Source organism: Semicossyphus pulcher, unplaced genomic scaffold (assembly GCF_022749685.1).
Source record: "Semicossyphus pulcher isolate SPU_LCO1_2020_fin unplaced genomic scaffold, fSemPul1.0.p SCAF_27, whole genome shotgun sequence".
Taxonomy (NCBI): domain Eukaryota; kingdom Metazoa; phylum Chordata; class Actinopteri; order Labriformes; family Labridae; genus Semicossyphus; species Semicossyphus pulcher.
Window position 1 is genome coordinate 4,865,643 of NW_027211701.1, and position 23,242 is coordinate 4,888,884.

A 23,242-nucleotide genomic window follows, 5' to 3' on the forward strand; every position below is an offset into this window, starting at 1 on the left:
CTGTGCCACTTTTTGTTGGAAGTGGGCAGTTATGCTACATTTTAGCATTTAGCCTGTTATTTCCACTTGTAGTGACAGTACAACCAGTTACATACAGTTTAGGCAGTACCAGAAGGCATCATTCACTTTAATCTAGTTTTTGTAACCTGTAGTGTTATTCTCTGCATTAAGTCAGCATGCCCCTTAGCTTCCAATCAGTGGGAGATCCAAAAATAAGTAAAGCAAGTCTATATTGAATGTTTAAAAATGGGTGGTGGTAGAAGCTTGGTGACATAATGTTCCATCAGGGCTGATTGTTGGCTCAGCTAATGAGCTTACTGCTAACAAGCTATCCTGAGATCTGCTAATGCTTGTCAGGTTAGCTATGTTTCCAACATTTCTAACTGTCATTAAGAATGCTAGCTTGATCAGGCTTTATCAGCACAAGAGGTAGACAAGCCTTAGTGTGATCTCAGCTGGACAGCATCTTAGCAGTTAGCATGTCAACTTAGTCAAAAATGTACCTCATTACGTCAGCAAGCTTCCGACTTATTATTATTATTATTATTTTTTTTTTACAAAAAGGCAAAGTGATTTCTCAGTTAACAAAGACGGTGTAGACCTGTTCTTTATGTAAAGTGTCCTGGGATAACTTTTGTTATAATTTCCTCTGAAACACAGGGCACTAGTTGGGCCATATCTGTACACATTGTATCAGAGGAATTATTAAAGCAACATTATGTAAGGAGTATGAAACCTTTGGCCCAGACACACTCGGTTTCTGAAACCATCCAAGACTGTTATTTAGCAAGAGGTAACTGTGCACAAAGTGTGTATTACTTGTCTTCAGAACCTGCAAATGCACACAGATTTAACCTTAATGATAGTACGTGAATAGGTAACCTCTTGTTAAGGTACCATTTAAATACACACACACACACACACACACACTCATCCGCAGGTCCTGTCACTCTGTCTCCCTGAACATTCCCTCCACGGCTTGTGTTGCTGCGTGTTTGAAAGCAGCTCAGTAATCCTGGATCAAAGAGTACAAAGGGCCCCAGAGTGCTGGTGATGTAAGCACAGTGTCCAGTGCTTACCCCACTGCTCTACCCTCGTCCACATGCTGTCCGGGGGGGTGAGTGAGGTGGGACGGAGAGGACCATCCCTATCGTGGCTGATCCTGAGGACCACAGACAAACAAACGGTGATACTGGGAGGCTAATGGCAGCCTGTCTGCTCTGTCTCAGGGGCCGGCAGCTGATAACCTGGGACACAGTGGGAAGGAGAAAGTGTTGACCAGCCTGAAGTAGAGGAATGTGGCTAAGCTGTAGGGAGTGGTGGATCGGCTCAGTTTGAGCAGGCAAACAGACGACGGACTTTTGCTGGCTTGTTGCTACACTTGCTGTGTGTGTGCCCTATTGGTTGAAGGCCACGTCGGCTCAGGTGAGTATCTCTGGGTAAACATTTACCTAGTTAACGCCTCTGGCAGCGTGTGATCTCACATGGGTGGCAGACTGATTGCTGTGAAAGTTGTAAAATTATATTTCTGTGTGTTCATTCAGGATAAAACATAGTAAGTCGGTACTATCTCATGTTTTACCATCATAGCCTCTACCAGCTGCGGTGGGTGATTTGACTCTATGGAAATTTCATCAGCTCGCTGTTTAAGTAAACATCCTGGTGTGTGCTCTCTCAGGTCTCCATGGACTTGCTGCACGACTCCAGTCACACCATGTGGGGTTTAAATGCTCGCTTGAAGGGCTTCCTGGAGCAGGTGAACAGGCTGCAGGAGACCAACCGGAGGCTGGAGGCTCAGATAGCCGACTGGGGCATCAGGAGTGACTCACGCTCCCGGGACTGGTCCCTGCAGGAGCAGACTGTGAAGGAGCTCCGGGCTCAGGTCAGACTTTACTTTAAATGCTTTTAGCAATCAGATAATCATTACAAACCACTCTGGCTATTAAAAAGTGCTGCAAAGCTGTTTGCATGATGAAAACATGATAGTATTGTAGATGTGCTGCAGCATTAGATCCTCTCAGGCTTTATGATTATACTCCATGACATCAGCTCAAGGCCATATTGGCTGGATGACAACAGGAGCAGGTGTGTATAATCAAACAGCGTGACTGCAGTCAAAACAGAGACAGAAAATTATGTTGATGACAACTACATTCAACATCATGTGATTGTGAACAGCCTCGATGTTACATGAGGACTATGTGAAGTTGGTCACAGTGTGTTTAAAGACAGCTGTGATACATTTCACTGATTAAAACAACTTTCTACTCTCACAAAGCTGTTGCTGGATGTTGATGCAAGAACGGCTAATGTAAATATTGGTTTGAAGCTAGAAATGCTGCAAATTGCTGCTTACAAGTGATCATTTTGCAGTTTTTACTCCAACTGGTTTTGAGAATCTGCAACATCTTCTTGATATCTTGACTGATTGATTGATTGACTGTTTTTTTTGTCATGCACAAGTGCACTATCCTCATGAGTTTACAAGACAGTTGCATGGTGAAAGAGTTCATTTCAGTACAAAATTACGTGCTATTTTAATACACGGCCTTAGACAGAATATTCTGCCTTCTTTCCCAATCTTGGCAAGAAAAATCGTCTACAAAAAAAGTTTCCTTACTAAAGCACTACTAAAGTTTTCCTTTGCCACCATTCAAAAAAGATCAGCTTAAATAGTTGTGATTTTACTAAAAATTACAGCCCTGTCAATTGTCATCAAAACAACAAACCAAAAAATGTAATTCAAAAATTGTACCAAAATTTATTAGGGCCACATTAAAGGAAAAAAAAGGGGAGATACGAGAAAAAAGTTGTTATATTACGAGAATAAAGTCATAAAACTAAAGTCTATTTATTACGAGAATAAAGTCTATTTTTTATGAGAATAAAGTCGTTATATTACGTGAATAAAGTCGTAATTTTAGACTTGTTAGCCTAAATATTATAAATATCAGAAGAGCAGCCAGCCGCCTTCACTAAAATGAGGAATGTGAAGTATAACAGAGAACATCTTGGGAAGTTATGCTTGTACATGATTGCACAGGAGGCCTAACACAACTTGAGCCAGAGCTGTATTTATTAAACTCACCCTGTAGCATGGAAGCATAGCATACATGTACCTCGCAAGAACATGCAAGATCTCCTACCTAGTAATGCACAAGCACATTAAACAGCTATATATCAATACATTAGTATCGGTTTCATAAATACGAAAATTCTTAATCTTTCGGAACATCAACACCACTTTGTCAAAACTATCAGGACTCTGAAAAGTGATTTTATTTGAAAATGACTCGTGATCTTAGTCATTTTAGTGCAGGCAGCTGCTCTTCTGATATTACCCTTCAAAATAAGATACAGGCTAATCATAGCCTAAAACTACGACTTTATTCACGTAATATTATGACTTTTTTTTCTTGTAAAATTATGACTTTATCCTCGAAATCTTAGAGATTTTTTTTCCCTCAATGTGGCTCTAATACTCCGTCTTACAATTTCTGCTTTCCTAGCTCACACAAAGGGGTCCATTAAACATAACTCTGTTTAAATGTAGACAATCTTTTTGAGACAATTAGATCATAATTTGTGTTTTTACTTTCAGGAGATCCTCTAAAATCTAACTAAATCCCTGTAAAACCAACTGCATGCTGAATTTATTTGGTCATCGAGCTATAAGAATCTTAGTTCTGTAAGAGTTGACTCTCTGGAGAAACTCTGTTTAAAACCAACAGCTTTAGGATGTAAATGCTCTTGGTTCACGTCTTATATGAAAGTCCATGAGGTGAGAGGTAACTCCACGTGAAAACCACGTATTACAGAGGATTAGAAGCAGATATGTGTCATTATGCCTGGATCAGAGCCAGAGAGACGCAGCAAGAACACCGGCTGTCAAACACACACACAGAATGCGGAACTACTCTGAAGGCCATTCCTCTAAGTAGACACCGTAATACCGACCGGTATGGTGATCTCACATGACTCGACTTGATGGTTTTTCGAATGGCCTTTCTTTCTGCATGAGTAGGTGTCACTGACAGACATCTTAATGACTTGTTTCTCGTTATGTACCACATTACCCAGCTGGTCTCCAAAGTTTGGCTTATGTTCCCATGACTATAAGAGCGGACTCTGCTTGCTTCTTTGTCAACTGATCCAGGAAGTGCATTGTTGTTATGTTAACATATAGGATTACTCTGCCATTCATCTTAAGTACTGCTTTTTATTATCTTTTCATTTATAACACAGATGTAATGATGAGTAAGACATTAAGCAGGTGATCTTTTCAGTGCAATGATTCACTCATCTGACAGAAGCTCAGAAAAGGGCAGGTGAGCTGAATCATCCACACAATGAGGGTATTAGAATGTTTATGGTTATAAATGTTATGGAATATTCCATGTGTTCTTTGGCTTTCCTTAAACATGGGTGTGTTTTATTTTGAAAGTGTTGCAATCTTAAGAAAACAAAGTGAAATAAGGGTGTGTTAACAACTTTCTGTGTGATAAAAGACGAAGGACAACCTTTTTGTACTTAAAGTCTGCCGTTTGAACTTAAGAGAACATTTATCCAGACAGCTCTTTAGACTAAACATTGAGAATCCACTGACACATAAAAGAGTGTGCTTTGATTTTTACACAAACCTCTGTACAATTAAGCCACTCCTAATGCTAAACTATTACATAAGGAAGAGTCACCATAATGTTTTTTGGTTTTTTTACCCTCATATGTAATAGTTTCTTTCTACAGGTATCTACATGTCTATCATTAAACACTTATGTATAGCGTTTAATAGAGAAAAGTGCATTTATGACTCGCTGTAACATCATAAGTTGTAGTTTTAACACAGTTAAAAAAAGGACCGATCAGCCTTAACAATATGACCTGCAGTGGTCAGTAGCCTACCTACCAAAAGTGGTCCAAGAAGGGAAACCAGTGAACCGGAGACAGGTTCATGGACCTGAATCATTGATTGGGTATCCCTGTTTACCGCTGAAAGCTCCTACAATGGGCACATGAGCATCAGAACCGACCCATGGAGGCCCCACCTCGCAACTTACAGGACTTAAAGGATCTGCTGCTAACGTCTTGGTGCCACATACCCTAGCACACCTTCAGAGGTCTAGTGGAGTCCATTCCTCCACAGGTCAGGGCTGTTTTGGCAGCAAAAGGTGGTCCTACACGATATTAGGCAGGTGGTCATAATGTTATGGCTGATCTGTGTATATTTGAATGACATCTGACTAAATACAAAGTATACAAAGTATATAAGGTTGATGCAAAAAATCTCAAATCACAAATCTCACAAAGTTAAGTTTATGCATGAGCTTTCACGTTCTTTGCAGACTAGAACTAGCATGCATGTCAAGTGAAAACTTTACTAACTAAAAGTGATGAGATACATGCACAACTTTCACAACTTTCTATCTAAATATAGCCATTGATTGTATTTTCTACGTTTTTGTGGTTAACCATTTTTAAGTCTGCAAAGTGGACAAATCCTGAGGATGTTTCCCGGGGGTGTTTTTAATTAACAGGATAAAAAAACAATACAGGACTGATTGTTTGATGCTAATGAGCTAATGAGCATGTCTTTGGACTGTGAGAGGAAGCCGGAGACCCCGGAGAGAACCCACGCATGCACAGGGAGAACATGCACAATTGTTGCTCATAAAAGCATTCAGTATTGGAAAAACGAAATATATATAAAGTAAAAGTCTTGTCTCCATCTTTACTACCTTACATTTTCAAAGAATAAGAGAAACTCTGTTTGCACGTTGTTTGATAAAATCACATGTTATTGTATTTTTTTGCTTCTGTCAGGTTGGCAGACTACTGATGGAGAACGCCCAGCTGGCATTACAGTCTGACACCATGAAGTCCAGAGCTGCCACCATCCAGGCCAGGTCAGCTGGTTGTGGTTTTACTGAATACTACTCAATCAATATAGTCTGAAGTTAGGCATGAGATCACATACCATGAACATATTACACATTCAGTTTATGTAAAGTGATCACAGATTTTCATATTTTGTATTCTAATTGGTAACAAATGCGAGGAGAAATGTGGAACTACCAAACACTTCCTGTTGTCATCCTGCTGCGATGCTTTTCCAGTCTTCTGTTTTGTAACTCCGGCCAGTTCCCCGCTCCTGTGAGCCAACCTGCATACAAATCCAGGCCAGGCTTTGTGCCGCGTTTGCACTTTCACTTATGTATTGATGCAGAGTGTCACCACACACACACACACACACACACACACACACACACACAGACACCACCCGTCCACTGTGAGCCATTAACCCCTGAAGGACAGTGTCGACACGCTCCAGCTTGAAATAAATACACTTGTTCTATTTATAGCTCCGCCTGATGTGTCTCCTGACTGGCTGACTGAGACTCTGGACTCTGTTTATGACACACTTTAAAGATTTCAAGGACTTTTTCTTCCTTTGCACTTGTAGTTATTATTTCTGCAACACATTCCTTCACTGTAATGCACCGTCTTTCAGCTAAAAACAATGTCTTCAGCCAGTTAGTGCATACTTATTAGCTATTGTTGGCATCATTTTGTTTGGCAATACTCAGGAAATTATCATTACTTCATAAAAACAGTACAAATAGGCCTTTTCTTCTGTTCCTCTGTGTTTAAAAGCAGCTGATGCATGCCACACTCAGATGATTAACTATAAAGAAATAATTGGGCCCAATAAATAACCTTGGCTGTTGATATGACATCACAGGTGTGAGACGGAGGAGAGGAACACCCTGCGGCTGGAGCAACAGGTGGCTCTGCTCAGGGAGTCGAAGAGGAAATCCGATCAGAGCAGCGTGATGCTAGAGGAAGACCTTCGACACTCCATGATGGAGCTGCAGGAGATGAACCAGGAGTTTGAGGTCACTAAATGTACTGAAAATGTCTGTCCAGGCTTTTTGTTGGGTCTTGTTTCCTTTCAACTGTCTCCCTATTTCACTGTGGGTGAACTACTCTTTCCATCTGCCTGCAACTTAAATAACAACTTAATACTTAATAAAAACTGAGGAGTGAATGCCCCTTGATAAGATAGGGGGGTCTTGATAAGATAGGGGGGAAATAAGAATACTTGGTTGATGTAGAAGGAAGGCGTTGGAGCACATATTAGGTTCCTGCCCGAAGCACTCAGCCAGGGTCGACAGACTTGGTGCTATTACCAGGTGTTGAAAACATTGCAGAAGCCATCAGCAAGAGTATCAGCAGCTGCATCCGAGCGCACGCTACCACTTCAACAATTTGGTTTTGTCAAGGCAGGAAAGGAGCCACGGGCAGGACAACATGATGTAGTCAGGAACCGAGGCTCGTGATACGTATGCAGAGGGAAGAATGGTCTCAAGTGAGGAGTCAAAACGTCAGGGAAAGCCTTGCAGGTGAACATCTGGTGGCTGGGTATCACAGCAAATGTAGGGCAAAGTTAAGTGGTCAAATACAATGTTTAAGGGACAGTTGCAGCACAGACTGCGATGGACAATAGAGGAAATGTCCAGCCTAGTTTTGGAAGGGAGAGTTGGCTCTTCTTTGCTGAGTTGAGAGAAGTATTGGTCTTCTATTCAAAGGTCATACTGAACGGGAGGAACTCACAAGCCTCAAGCCATCTCTCTTGGTGGATGAAAGACTGGCCTAAAAGTGACGTCAAACAGCAGTTTATAGTATTTGGTCTTCTTGGAGATAGTGAGTAAGGTTGTGGAGAGAGCAACTAAGTTGGAGTCTTGGGCCATGACAGGGACACCTAGAGGACAATGATTGGCGTGATACCTGAGCTAGTGGTGGGTTGGTTATTGTTTGAACACACAAGGTGGAGCAGTTTGGACAAAAGCTGTAAATGTAGTTGTTCCATCACAGCTGAGGTCATATGTTTTGGAAGAAATATGCTGAGACATTAACCAACCAGCAGCTGGTAGAGAGTGGGAGCAGATGGTAGGAAGTCTGCTAGACGGGCCTTCAAGAACATTTTAATGACTAAATGTAGTTATTATTTTAAAGATATAGTCTCGAAGATGTCAGTTTCGTTCTCTTTTGGCGATAGATGGTGATTGAGGGAGTGTACTTCCTACATATCCAGACATCCACGGTTGGCTCCCTTTGTTATGCTTGTAACTCTTGATTTTCCCGGCTGACGGTCGCTTTCCTTTTTAGACTGTTTGCCTTCATCTGAGCATCAAATTTGTTTCTTTTTCTTTGGATTTTCACTTGTTTTTTAAGTTGTATCTGTAGTCATCCATTTTTTCGTTGTTTGTTCAGCCAAAGTGGATTACTGTTTACTTTACTCGCAACGCTTGCAGAGACGAGAAAAGCAGCCGCTGAGCTCCGCCTACCCTCTCTGGCAGACCAACCACTGCTGGCTGATGGAAAACGCGTCACTAACTGGGCGCCGCTTGTGATTTTTTCCGTGAAAGTTGCACCAGACACCCAGTCCATAATTCTGCAAATACAAAGGCTTTCATCAGTCGGCCATAGGCTCAATCACAATTGTGTTATCTCATTCGGCTATAGATAGTGACTTAACAGACATTTATTTAAATTAAAAGATTTTATGTACTGCCATCTCCAGGTTTACACAATGTGATGTCTCCCCTTTGTTTGTGTACTGCCCTTTTGAATACTTGAGGTTTGCATGGAGGCTGCTGCCATCTTTGTTTTTTGGCACAAGAAGCAACCTTATTTGGAGAAGAGGGTGGAGCTAGAGAGAACTCAGGAGTTGCCAAAGCTTCGTTACGAAAGTTTAAGTTACAGTTATCGAGCTCAAAGCACGACCATGCCTACATATAGCTTCACAGAGCTGCTAACAGGGCTGTTGAAAGGCTCCTGTACTCTTTTGTGTGTTTGGTGTGTGTGTGTGTGTGTGTGTGTGTGTGTGTGTGTGTGTGTGTGTGTGTGTGTGTGTGTGTCTGTGCGTGGGTTCCCTTTATAGAATCTAACAATTCCTTGTCTATTCATCTGACCTCATCCACTCCTCCTCTCTCCCTTCTTTATATCCTCCTTCTCTTTGTTCCCTCAGTCCTGCTGACTAATGCCTCCCTCCTTCACATCCAGTTTGTTTTCCTGCACACACACACACACACACACACACACACACACGCACACACACAAACACACAGTTGCACACGTACAGGACTCAATAACTGATTCTTCTTTTCCTTTTGCATCTGCAATGCGTGGACAGTCTCACAGCCTGGTCTCACAGACACACACACACACGCACACACACACACACACACACACAGAAAAACATAAAAACACTGCTCTTGCTCCTTTTTTTCTTTGCATTCATTTACAGACAAGGTTTCTCTCCCATTTTTCTTGTTTCTCTCTTGTTTTCTGACTCTTTACATCTTTCACTCTCATCACACCCCCTCTCTGTCTTTCTCTCCCCCCCCCCCCCTCCCTTCTTCTCCCTCCCTCTGGTTGGCTGTTTGCAGGCAGCCCGGGCTCTACAGCTGCAGCGGGCCGGCTCCTGCGATGCTCTGTTAGAGACAGCTACAGCAGCAGCAGGAGGAGGCGGAGGGGAGAAGGAGGATGGCACAGGGATGGAGCTCACCCAGCTCCTCGACAGAATCAGAGCGCAGTGCGACCAGAGTAGACTTCCCGGCCTGGGCGAGAGACAACTCAGCCTGGGCTCCCTTTCAAATCCACTCCCCGGCTTGGTCGGGCCTAGCCGCTCTGGAGCAGCAGCAGCATCCAGAACACACGGAGGAGCTCTCAGTGAGGTACGCATCCACTCCTGCATCATCACTTCTATGTGTCTCTCATGTTGTCCTGGCCCACTGCCAGCCAGACACACCCTCAAGCCCAACTCCAGGCCGTCCCATGGCCAAGGCAGACTTATGTATGTTTTTGGCTGGTGTTAAAACAAATAGTTTATTGACTGTGGTAAAAGGCTGTAGGTTTTGGTCTCTTTATGCCTCTCCCTCCTTTGAGGTTTGTGTATGTTTTGCATGATTGTCTCCTTATTTCACCTTTTTAATGTCACATGCGTATACAGTAGTGTGTTATCAGTTACTTCTATGTGTGAATGATCCCTGATCTCCATTAAGTATGTATGAACCAAAATACAACCTGAGCATTTTCATCGGTAATAGCAGCATTTGTCATTTTGGAGTTGGAGATTTCTTACTGTAATTTTAGTCCAACTGTCCTCTGTTATTCTGGAGAGGAGCGCAGTATGGGTGCCTTTTATTACCCTAGTGTTCCTGTGCCACATCACAATGACTTTGGTCTGACAGCAACAATAAAGTGCCGTCGGTGAAGGCCGCGAGGTTCGAAATGGAGCATGTTTTATTAAAAGCTGTTGTTTACCTCAGACCTTCTCTGTCTGTCCCACTACAGACACAGATATACAGTACAATGCTGCAGTCAGAAGTCATGCATGATGTCCATAATAACATGCATTTGATTTGAAGTAATGCAATCTTCTATAGAAAATGTGTTATTTGTCATATATTAGTAACATGTAAGCAGCAGGATATTACAGTGTTATGGCAATATACAGGGAAAACCTGCAGAGATGCATTTCTTACTTTGTCATTTTGCAAAGTTGTGGAACAAACAGGAGAGAAGAGTCAGGCACCGAAACCACATGACATCCATCATCATTTTCAGCGACCCCGTAGGCTTAAAGGTGCCCTGTGCTGGGAACAGTTCTGTTCACATTCATTTTGTGATTTTTGAGGTCCTAAATGTGTTCGTTGCATTTTCTTTTTCATTAAACTAAAAGTGAATATTATAAATTTAGCTTTACATTATGTAGCTTTTAAAATAAACTTCTCTGCCTGTTTTGTTCCTTTGCTGTGTTTCAGCGTATTACCAGTTTCAACTCTCAGTCAGCTGAACTGTTGGCCAGTGGCAGGCAGGTGTGTTCCCATGTCTTTGCTTGCTTTGAAACATTTGCCAGATACCAGCAAGATACAGCCCACACATAAAAACATGACTCGATTGCACAACTGGTGTTCACAAACTTCACAGCGAACTGATTTCATAATCAGATTAATTCTGATGCCTCCATATGACCTACAAAAGCAAACCAGACCATCAGCGATAAGATTGATTATTTCTATATATTTATTTTTAATGCCTGAAACTGCTGGCGGGGGGGTAGGTGTCAGACGAAGTGATTAACTGCCCTCTGCCATTGTTTACATTTTCCAGTCCAAAAATTTTAGGTGAGTGATACATAAGAAAGCAGGATGAGATTTTTTGTTAAAAACCACTACCTAGGGGCGCTGTTTAGCTCAGTTGGTAGAGCAGGCGCCCCATGTACATGAGGCTACAGTCCTCGTCGCACTGATCGCAGTTTCGACTCCTGGTCTGCTGATCATTTGGTGCATGTCATCCCGCACTCTCAACATTTCCTGTCTATCTTCAGCTGTCCTATAAATAAAGACTAAGGCCAAAAAAAAGTATATCTTAAAAAAAAAAAAAACACTACCTAAGCATGTACAGGACAAAAAGAGCAAAGAGATAAGAGGTACAGCTTTGTCCACAGGGGGTGCCAAAATCAACACTAACTGAAAGTTACCCAGCTTTAAATTGCTCATTTAGAATTTCTATTTTTTTCTTTTGTTTATGATAGAAACTACAAAAAGGAGAGATGTACAGACACCAGTTTTCCATTATTAGACCATTGCTGTATGAAATACAATTACAACTACAAGCTACTTTAAGCTACATTTTTTGCCTCTTTACACTTCTGTCTTACCAAATTTAAGAAATATTGCTCTTTATATATATTTTTGACTGCTAGAGTTACTTTGCGTATGTATCATTTTACATATAAAACATATATGATGCTCTGTTATCGATTAAACATCTAACAGGGTAGTTTAAATCAGTCCAGCCTCGACTGCTACAACAGTTAAATTCTGAAATGCTGCACAGTGATATAACATACTTTGACATTATTAAAGTTTAGATCAGGTGTCTTTTCTATCATTGCCTGAGACGGCAGATCAGTAATCATGTAGGCCAGAGTTATCAGTAATGAGGAGCTGATTAAGGATAACCCTTCTTAGATTTCCTCGTACTTTCTGCAGAAGATGAGAATCATTGGAGTAACAAACTAAACAGAGATGAGCGAACATAACCTGAGTAATCATTTCATTGTTTTTACTGTCAAAATATTGCATAATTGTGCTGATACAGCTTCACCGCTTCACTGAGTTTAAAGGGGATGCGAGGACACAGGCTGTGAAACGCCTATCAGCTGTACAGTCAGTGTCAACACAGCTGGTAAAGTTGTGTGTACACGCAGGCCTGGGTGTCAGCTCCGCTTTCTGTTTACCTAACGTGAAACGTACACTACCAACAGCACCACCTGTGGCTGCCTCTCCTCTTGCTGTTTGACTGAGTGCCAATGTGGAAGAACTAATGCCATCAAGGTGTGTGTCTGTGTGTTTGGTGGTTGTAATGAGCTTCTGATAAGGCCTGTTTTGTTTATCTAGAGCAAATATTCACTCCAAGAACCTACATACCATCAGCTACTGTACATCAACTAATTACAGTCCAACAATTCCTCCATAATTCATGAGGTTAAAATGGAACTTGTTTAGTTGGTTAATTGTATTTGCCAGTAGTGGTGATGTTGGTATTTCTGTTTTGTAATCCGTCTTGTAATGTCTGATCACTGTCACTGCCACCAGGAGGAGGCAGCATGGGCGCAGGTGAGCCTTGGTGGCACTGCCCTGAGGGAGGCCCGGGCCGAGCTAGCTGAGGCCAGGAAGCAGTGGCACTCCCTGCAGGTGGAGATTGAGACCCTACATGCCTTGGTAAGGAAACAGACATCATCACGTATCAACAACTCCCATGTTATCATACTTACAACACTTGTTTACATATACATATTAGCATCATACAATTCAGCATAATTTACACACTTACAAGCAACTAACGGGTTGGGACATTGGTTGTTTGCAAGTTTTAGCCCATATATTACAAATTGCATGTTTTTTTACATCCTTGCAAAGTATTTTCCAAAGATTTCCACAGGATTTATCACTGAGCCCTTGTATCCTTTTGATTTCTTTATTTCTCTTAACCGAAGTATGACAGCAAGGAAACTAAACTGAAGTTATCATCCTGTGTAGGACTGCAGTTACTAAAAAATAATCTTCAGTAAAGTTAAAGCAATTTGTGAAAAGATTCAAAAGCACCTGTGTGGTCTGTTAAACTTGATGATGTAATAACTGCATAAAATTGAGCGACTCGTGCAAGCTAGTTCAGACTAGCATTTCAAACTAAACATGCGTCATTCTCCACAATTGCCTGACTTCCTCCCAGTTTAGCGGTCTATTTAAGCTGCAAGATTTCCGGTTTCTCTCTCTGCACTGTCAATGCCACCGCTGCCCTGCACCAGTACTGCGCTCATACTGTCAGCCCCACCACACACCCAGCATCCACCTGCAGGCTCCGACTTTTGCCGATATCCGATATGCCGATATTTTACAACCCTTCTTGCCGAATTGCCAATTTCAATACCGATATATTAGGCACATGTTTTTTTCCACCTAATTGCAGAGCGCATCAAGTCTCACCTGTAGTGGAATTGAAATCATGCCTACTCATTGTAGTGGCCCACTGGCGGATGCAGAAATAACATAATACAGTGCTTTTTAAAATGTACACGTTCACTGGGCAATATAAGAAAACAACCTTAACTTAGGTAATGTACAAAATGCAATATTTATTTGTTTGTAACATTTTCTTTCAAATAAAACTGTAATATTTACACAACTTAGACAGGCTTGCAGGATGCTCTCCCTGAGACAATCCTGACAATAGCCACAACTAGGGCAAATTTTACCTGTTGCACAGAACAAATACATACAATGAAATCAACCTTGCTATCCGTTTTGGAAACTAAACAAAACTGCCATAGCGCAGACATCGGAAAAGTAGTGGTGCAGGCAGTGCACGGGCTAGTTAATGTCATAGCATTACGCTTTTTTAGGGACTCATCGAGCATTTAGGCATAATCAAAGTGTTGTTTTATCATACAACATATACATCCGTGTGTGTTGAGTGATGAGGTCGGAGCCTAGGCGCCAAACACAAGCTATGGTCTGCTGCTGCAGTAAACATTTCAAAGTATCACAAACGTGAGTTGTCTGACTGACATTAGATTTAGCATATGCCATGGTCCAGGTGAGTGCTTGATTCTATTTGGCTACAGGTTGTCCATTAGTACCTGACAGTTAATTACCAATAAGTCGTTCTGGTGAAACTGTCTGTCCACTGTTCCCAATCAATGCGCTGGTTTTGCCAATTTGTACCAAGATCTGTCTATTTACTGGAGTAGTGAACAACGCTGCCATGACTATTTTTGTTTGTTTAGCAAATGGCCATGGTATAATCACTGTTGATGATGGGATACCAATGAGGGATGATCTTCATCTTTAGCAACTAGAGCACTATGCCCAGGCACAACAGAATCAGTTGCTAGTCACTTCTTTGAATTCAATGTGGAGTTATGTGATTAGACAACAACATTGTAGTCAGTGTCCTAATAGATCCTTGGCTCTTGCTTATCAAGGAGAAAGGCCTGGAGAACTCCCTGCAGAACACACAACAGATGTACTCCAGCCAGCTGCAGGACCTTTCCCAGGTGATCACTGGGCTGGAGAGCGAGCTGGAGCAGGTGAGGAGCGGGCTGGCCACCCAGCGCCAGCGCCACAGCCAGCTCCTCAACACCAAAATGAGGCTGGAGCAAGAGATTGCCACATATCGACGTCTGCTGGATCGTGAAGAGGGCAGGTGAGAACAAGAGAAAGAATTTGAAACATCAGAGGAAGCAGGAAGTAACCGTTCACTTAGGGGATTTTGTGGTTTGACAGTCAACCAGGAAGGTCATTTTGTTTTTTCAGCAGGTTTCCCAAGAGCACTGGAGCACACTTATCTTCAAATACCAAAGGCAGAAGAACGCAGAAAGAAAATAATAATTCAATAGTACTGATTTCTGTGTTTTATATACCCGGGCTTCTTTTCAGTGACATAAAACTAACAGTTCTATTTAAGGACTCAAGGACAATTAAAAGAGAATTATTTCCTAATCTTTCCTTTATATAGCTGTCAAAGAGATTGTTTCATGTGTCAAAGACTGGTCAAAGCCGACTATTCTGTTACGGATTATGTAGAATAAGTCAGTATAGAAATGGATAATCCAGATAATTGCAGGTTGAGACATACTCAGGCAGTAGATTACAACATGGCAACATAATTACACATAACAGCCGTGACTGGAAATCAACCAGAAATACCAGTCATTTTATATGTACAGAAAGCACAAACCATAAATCAAATAAAGATGACGAACTTTCTATCACTGACTCATTGCCTAACCATACAGCTCTGTATCAGACAAGATGATACAATCCAGACGGTCGAGCAGTCTTTGTCTGGTCTCCTCACTTATTGCCTGCCAGCAACAAGCTGTTTATTAGGGAATCTTCCATTCTTTTGGCATGGCCTTTAATTATCTTCTGACACGTTGGCTACAGCAACCATATGATTGTAATTTTATCGTTGAAGGAAGGTTCAGCAGTTTGGTTTTACGACACTCGCAGAGGTTACAGACACACCGATCATAGTGTCGCCTTTTGTTTCCTTCATTATGTTTGCCTGCAGGTGCTTTGCATTCAGAATAGGACATGTTTGATTGACTGATGTCATTGATGCTGGGGGAGACAGGACGTGGCATCTGAAATTTGCATTGTTTGTTTCTATTTGAGAAGGGTGGTGAGTAAGTGGCTAGCGGCAGCTCAAAGGCCTGCATGACAAAAAAAAAGAAAAGCGAGCATTTTACAGTCTGAATCATTCTTTCTAAGTGAAGCATCTGCACACAAACCCTAAAGGTTACTGAGTATTGTCTGCAGATTTACAGAAAAACAAAATGATACTGAATACCTTCATATAATCTTTTAAACATCCAGGTTTAAAAACATCCCCTGGGGGGAATATGTCTGAACCACATTTTATAGCAACCTATCCAATAGTTGTTGAGACACTTCACTAAAACCCAAAATATCAACATTGATAAGCACGAGCAAGAGGCCACAAATATCTGTGTGCAGACTATTCCACTTGTTGTTGCTTTGTTTCTTGAACACCTCGCTGGCAGGGGCAGAAGCAGCACACTCTTTGTTTTCTATCCTCTTGCTATCCGCTAGCCATTGATAGCATAATTGCCTGTAAAGAATGTCGCAGGACTGTCTGTCTTGGAGCATCCCTGACACGCCCTTGGCAGGCCTGTTTGTTTTAGCATGAAGTTAAATATGAGACACCCATCTCTGCGGGGTAATTTCTCTAATGAGTTGCAGACAGAGGTGGGTGGTCCAGAGTTCACAGCTGTAAAGGAGTGTGGTAAAATATACAGCATGGTAGACAGCGTAGAAGATGGATGATTAAGTTCTTGAAGCGTTGCCTCCTAAAACCAACTGAGGCTTGTTTGATCTGCTTGTGTACTTAAGGATCAAGGTTGTATAGTTTGAGATGATACTGCGCTAATATTTGAATGAAAGAACTATTGTCAAAGAATTACAGACAGCGGTGGAGACAGGAATGATGACTGCCACAGGCTGATCGAGGACAGACTAAAAGGATTTGGGGTTTGGGCTATAAGAGATCAGTGGTGCATACTGTAGCTCAAAGTACATGCTCCCTCAGTGGTTGGTTAAATTCTCATGATGTTTAATTGGGGACCACAAGTCATGTCAAAGGAATTATAGGACGTTTCAGGAAGTACACTATGTATAACTGCTTTCCAGCCAGGTTTTCGAAGAGAAGATCAGATCTGTCCATTAAACATGAAACTGTGGCCAGCTGCGTTTTAGCATATCTTAGGTTTTTTGCTTAGCCTATAAGCTTATGCTTGTTGTTGTCCCACAATTTGTTATTTATGACATCATTTCAAATGCATTAAAGGATGATGTGCAGCCAGCAAGTCATTATTGTGGAAATAAACCACTGATGCAGGGTTTATTTGGGCCACAATAACCTGCTGGTTGAAAATTATACTGCTTATTACACGACACTCACTTGAAGTTAGAATCTCAAAGATTTTGCTCCCTTTGGCGTCACCTATGGCGATAAACAGTAATTGCGGGAGCACACTTCCCAGATATCGAGACAGTGTCGCATATGTGATGTTCACGGTTGGCTCCGGTTGTAACTCTCGGAAAAACAGCCGCTTAGCTCCTCCCACCCTCTCTGGCAGACCTCTGTGACCAAAGCTGGGCTAGCTGATTCTCCGTTTCCTGTGGTCATGCTAAGCTTAGCTACCTCCCCCTCAATAATGCTTAATTTTTTACCATGCAGCATGGGATTGGTATCAATCTTCTCATTTAGCTATCTGCAAACGTAAACAAGCAGTTTTTCCTTTAAGTCTAATTTTGGTTTTATCAACTCCAATCTGTACGCTGCCCTCCCTGCAGGTGCATGGGTCGTAATGGACAGCCAATGGGTCTGCGGCCCTGGAGGTCTTCTGTTGAGGAGCAGAAGGAGAACGGTTTTGAAATCGGCTTCAGTGACCCCGCTGTTACTCCGGACGAACCAAAGTCTGAGCCCCTGCCTGAAATCCCTTCACTCCTCCCAGCAGACAACGGGCTGAAGAAGAGCATACTGCACAGACAGCAGAGCCTTGTGATACTCACAGGTAACACACACTTACACACACACTCTTACTGCTGTCATATCTTGTGATGATTTGTCATTAATGTGTTCTCACAGAGCCAGAGCAAGATAAAGACTTGCCAATCTCCACCGTGAAGACTCAGGAGATTCTTCAGGGCAACGTGGTGCGAGAGAGTGCAGAGGGTCACGGCACCATCGAGTGAGTATCGATCTCTTTGCCCCCCATTGACCTGCAGTCAGCACCTTCGCTTCATACTGAAATGTAGGCAATATCTAGTAGCTAGCACTAACAGCACCACTTAAGAGCCAAATGTGCTTCATTACAGAGATAAATGCCTTTTCACGACGATACATATTTTCCTGCTTGCTTAATCTCTTAACACCTTCACACCTCTACGCTTTGACGCAGTGAGGATTTTATTGGCTCATTACTCTATAATGACACAACCATCCATGTCTTCCCCACCCCGGCGTCGTCTGGTCCAGCAGACAAGATTTACAAACTCTCAAAAGGAATTACGTTTACATGTTGAACAAGTTCCGAGGCAGAAAAGGTTTAGTTGGCTGCTCAGGTTCCCATGAGTAACTCATCGTAAATCGCATGGGAATTTTCCTCCTTTAATGGCTTGTGTTTGATGTGGAGATACCCGCTGGGTGTGGAGGCTTCAGGGTGTGGCACATGTTATTGTTGGACGAGACAGGGATGGAATTCTTTGTTCATGCTTCAGGTGTTGCCAGCCACATATACACAACCAAAAAAATCCCTCACACACAAGCATAATGTCTACGAAGACAAACACACAGTCGCTCTGCCAGGATAGTAACTTTGTCTTTTAGGTGAAGCTAGGAGATAGCTTAAGTTACTCTGTCACGTAATTGATTCTTAACTAATATCAAGGGACTTTGGTGGTCAGTCCACTCAATCTATTTGACCTTTTTAGTTCCTTAAATACTTCCTCAATAATTGTCTTTACAGACAGGGAACCTTATCTCATCGAGAAAAACTCCAGTGAGATTGTTCTTGATGTCTTCTAGGAATTAAGTTGGTATAAATACTACTTTGTTAGGTCCTGGTGCAGTATCAAGGGTTCCATCAGTATTAATAACATACAACATAAAAAATAGAAACAAATAGAACTTAACAAAATGGAAGTAAGAAACAGGCAGTTTTGCTATTGTCCATCCATCAATTATCTATACTGCTTAACCTGTTCAGGATCGCTGGGGGGCCTGAGCCTATCCCAGCTGTAGTTGGGCGAGAGGCAGGGTTGCACCCTGGACTGAACGCTAGTCAATCACAGGGCAGACACATTAAGACAGACAACCATTCACGCTCACATTCACACCTACGGGCGATTTTAGTCACCAATTAAGCTAACAAGCATGTCTTTGGATTGTGGGAGGAAGCTAGAGTACTTGGAGACAACCAACGCATGCGAGGGGAGAACATGCAGACTCCCCACAGAATGAACTAGGAACCTTCTAGCTGTGAGGTGACAGCGCTAACCACTGCACTGCCATGCAGCCCTTAAAGGAGTAATTCGCCCCTGGGAAAAGCCCCTGTCAGTCAAAGCTGGTGTTCTCTGTAATCGATAGAAGCAGTAATATTTAAAATTGGCGCCATAGCTGTGAAGAAAGTTGTACAAACAGCTCGTGGTTTCACCCATTCTACATTCCTACAACACCCAGCGTGCACTGGCCCCTCCCTCTGAAAGGAACGGCACAGGGAGAGATGCTGGAGTCAAATACTACAGTTTTGCTGCAGGCCCAGCGGCTCAGAGCGGGACAGAATCTGAAATATGACGAGAATTTACCAGTGGATCATCTAAAACATCTTCACGTCTGCAGTCTACATTTCAAACCTGATGATTTTGAATGAGATATGACATCGGAGGCGGGCGTCCTAGATTAGGGAAGTGTAGTTTAGCAAGCTCCCTGGCCTCCGCCAGGTGACGTGTTTTACAGTCTGGTGGAGGTTTTCTACCATAATAGCATTAGCTCCCAATAATAGCATGATAGGACTGAGGTTGAAAATCGCCGAAGTGGCCCTTTAAATAAAATCTGATGACTTTAAGTATATAAAAGAGTAAATCAAAACCAAACAATAAAAAACAGTCCTTCAAGTTCGAACAACATCTCCTACATTATTAAAGGCTGCTGTTGTTTTCTTTTTCATTTCATATGCATCTGTGCAACTCTCCCTTTAAAAGCCCAACAAATATGTACCCAAACAACCTTTTTATGCAGCCACAATCATCTATAAGTCTTTTGTGTTACCTTATGAACATAGTTACAAACACTACAATACAGTCATTGTCTCCTCTGCAAAAGCTATAAATAGGTCTGTTTTTGTATATCAGACTGATTTGAAAAGTTTTGAATTTAGTTTGGTTGATACTGGAAAGATCCTGGCTTCTGATCCTGAGTGAGTGTATTCCTCGCCCAGACTGGTTTATAGTTATTACAAAGAAGATGTTTGATCTGTTATGTATTTCCCATACCTGGTCAATACCAGGAGTACTGGTTCCCAACCTGGGGGGGCGCTAAAGATCAATGGGGGTGCACAAGGCTTTGTCTGCACCGAGATTGTCAAGATTAGATTTGCTAAACATGCTAAATAAAGCCATTAAAAAAGTACTAACTTGATAATCAAAAGTCTGTTCAACTATTAGAAAATATATTTTTTTGGTCCATTCAAATATAGTGGCTACTTTACCAATAAAGATTTGGAATAAATCCCTTTATTGTTTTGGTGTACGTGTCGGGCCAGGGGGGCTCAGCCTCTCTTAGATACAAGCAGGGGGAGCTCCAAGGAAGAAAGGTTGGGAACCACTGACTTAGAGGCATATAAAGTGCACTCCACTGCTGCCCCCTTGTGTTAATATGCAGCAATCATGTATAAATTAAAGATTTTTTCTTTGTCATATGCTTAATCGAAATTGAACATCCCTCATAGGATTACATGTCACATTAAAAAAAAAATAATAATAATAAATAGGCTTCTGACAGTTGATGAAGCCTAATCATTGCTGCGTTCAACATACTATAAATGTTTCTAGACAAAAGACAACATTATTACATTAGCAGAAATGACACCTCAAACATAAAAATACATGTTCATATATTTCCAAATATGTGACATAAAAATGTTTTAATTATAATTTAATTGCCACGACCTGTGACCTCTTTCCCACCAGGACGGAGAAGATAGACAAGGTGATAAAGCAGTGGGAGGGCTCCTTCTTCAGAGGGAATCCCAAGCTGCGGAAGAAGTCAGTGTCTCTGCGCTTCGACCTGCACATGGCTGCAGCAGACGAGGGGTGTGCCCAGACCAAACAGGACAGCCTCCCGGACGTGGAGGTGTGTCTCATCATGAAGAGATCTCGCAGCATCCCAACTATCACACCATAACTCCGTCATTGGTTCGTTGGAGAAAACAGAGTTGCAGCTGTTTGTGGTAACACTGGTGCGGTTAAAGTTGTTGTGGGATATTACCATCCATTGCCAACATGCTTAATATGAATTTCAAACTACATTTTGTCATGAAACTTTGGCAGGATGAGCATCATCCATCAGGCTTTGTGCTGATCTAACACCGCCACTTTTATAGTGCCAGAAATCACATCAAATATATCAGACCTACATTACAGAGGACAACCAATCAATATATTAACACCTTCCTCATCATTTTAGATACAATAAATGTCTCTCAATACTGGTATAATTTCAGTATGAGGTCACTGGAGAACTGAGATTATATCAGCCACACGCTTAACCATAGCTTTTAACTCTTATTAACACTTGGACCAGGAGGCTGAATGCACAAACAGATGTGAGCTGAATGTGATGGGGTGCCTGGGGTTTAAAAAAGGATGGGATGGGGGTGGGGGTGAGGTATTTTGTTTTGTAAACAAATATTTTCTCTGTAGTTAACTTTTCAGGTGTAACCATACAACAGCAGCACCCACTTTCACTTTAGTCTGCATCTGAATAGAGAGCAGAACTTCTATAAAGTAAAATGTGTGAAAACTCACACATAGAGATTGACTAGAAAAATCTGTAAACTGGAAACAATATTTTGTTATGTAATATTTCTGGCAATGCTAATTCCACTTCTGAGTATTTTTTGGTGGTTATTGGACAATTATTATTCCAAACCATTTTCTGAGTAAATACTTGATTCTGGTTGGCTGCCAGATGTCCATTATTTTCTGATAATGAACACTTACTGATTTGTCGTGACTACACTCTCTGTTCAATGTTGTGAATTAATAGACTGCAGTTGCCAGGTCATATCTAAAATTGTTCTATTAACTTTCTTGTGGAAAACTTTCTTTTTGATTCTGGGGTGCCGGTTTAGTTTAGCAGTAAAAGCGCATGCCCTTTGTATAGATGCTTAGTCCTCAATGCAGCAGCCCCAGGTTCGACTGCCCTTTGCTGCATGTGATCCCCTCTCACTTTTCCGACTTTATCCACTGTCCTATACAATGTAGTCAAAAGAAAAAAGTGTTTGATTCCAAGAAATACTAATTTTATTGTTTAGAAAGTGACCATGGTATAAGCAGGATAATGCTGTCTGAGATGTCCATAATCAGGAACAATGGAGAATGCTGGACTGTTCTGGCCTCCGGGTTAATTGCACATAATAGAAACCTTGTAGGGAAGTATTCCCTATTTAACATATTATGGTATAATTTGGAGCGCACCAACTTAAAATTTTTTCAAGCACTTTTAGTTAATAATGGCAAAATGAATTGAAACAATTCAATAGTGTTACATTACTGTAAGACTCTTACAGGGTCCATTGAAACATAAAAAGCGCTGGAGAGGGCCATGCTTTTTAAAAAAGTGGCAATTTATGCTCTGCCCTCCTTCACACCCGTATTATTTTTGAACAGTCCCTAACTGCTTGCACTACAGACAGATACAGCACTTAGAAGAACATCAGCACTGAGAGATTTCCAGAATGTGTGTACTTTTAGGGTCTTTTGTCATTGCAGTTCATTCTCTATGTAGAGAAAAAAAGATCTTGCTTTTCAAACTGATAATGTAGTTCCATTTTACGATGCATTATCTTTAAAATAAAAAACTGCTCACTGTGATCTTAACAGCAGTGAGGCCCTAAACACTCACCGTGTGTCTCAGAGAATTTAGATTCCCTGTCTTAACCAGAGGGGGGCAGTATTTGTAAATAGTTAACACTGCAGTGTTTCTTCATTGCTCAACTCGGGTTGTGTAGCACATGCTCTCTGTTACACCTTAGATTAAGAGTTTTTATGCTTTTAAGTTTTGAGTTGGCACCAAAGATATTAAACATGAGAAAAGGACTATTGTGCATTGCATTTGGGTGCCTCAGAATATATTGAGAATATTTAAAGATATAATCTATGCAGTTCTGACTTTGCTTGACTTTGCTTTGCTTCATGAAGCACACTCTTCATTTTGGGAGCTCAGAAACTTCAGAATAAAGCATTATGCTTTTATCTAACAGTTTATCATTTCAAATAAAAAAAGGAATATATGCAGACTGTTGTGTTTCCTGTCTAATGGTTATCATTATAATCTTTGTATGATTTACTAGAATGCACAAAAC

At 41.5% G+C, this 23,242-nt stretch overlaps 1 protein-coding gene across 1 annotated transcript; it reads left to right on the forward strand.

The window, feature by feature from the left end:
* The first annotated feature begins 1,415 nt into the window (after positions 1-1,415).
* Positions 1,416-23,174, forward strand: krt222 (keratin 222). The gene is made up of 11 exons (XM_069676771.1): positions 1,416-1,425; positions 1,679-1,882; positions 5,821-5,903; positions 6,740-6,893; positions 9,450-9,737; positions 10,827-10,880; positions 12,666-12,791; positions 14,555-14,775; positions 17,451-17,671; positions 17,746-17,848; positions 20,847-23,174. The coding sequence occupies exons 2-11, from the start codon at positions 1,685-1,687 to the stop codon at positions 21,058-21,060; spliced, it is 1,662 nt and encodes a 553-aa protein (XP_069532872.1). The 5' UTR covers positions 1,416-1,425; positions 1,679-1,684; the 3' UTR covers positions 21,061-23,174.
* The last annotated feature ends 68 nt before the right edge of the window (positions 23,175-23,242 follow it).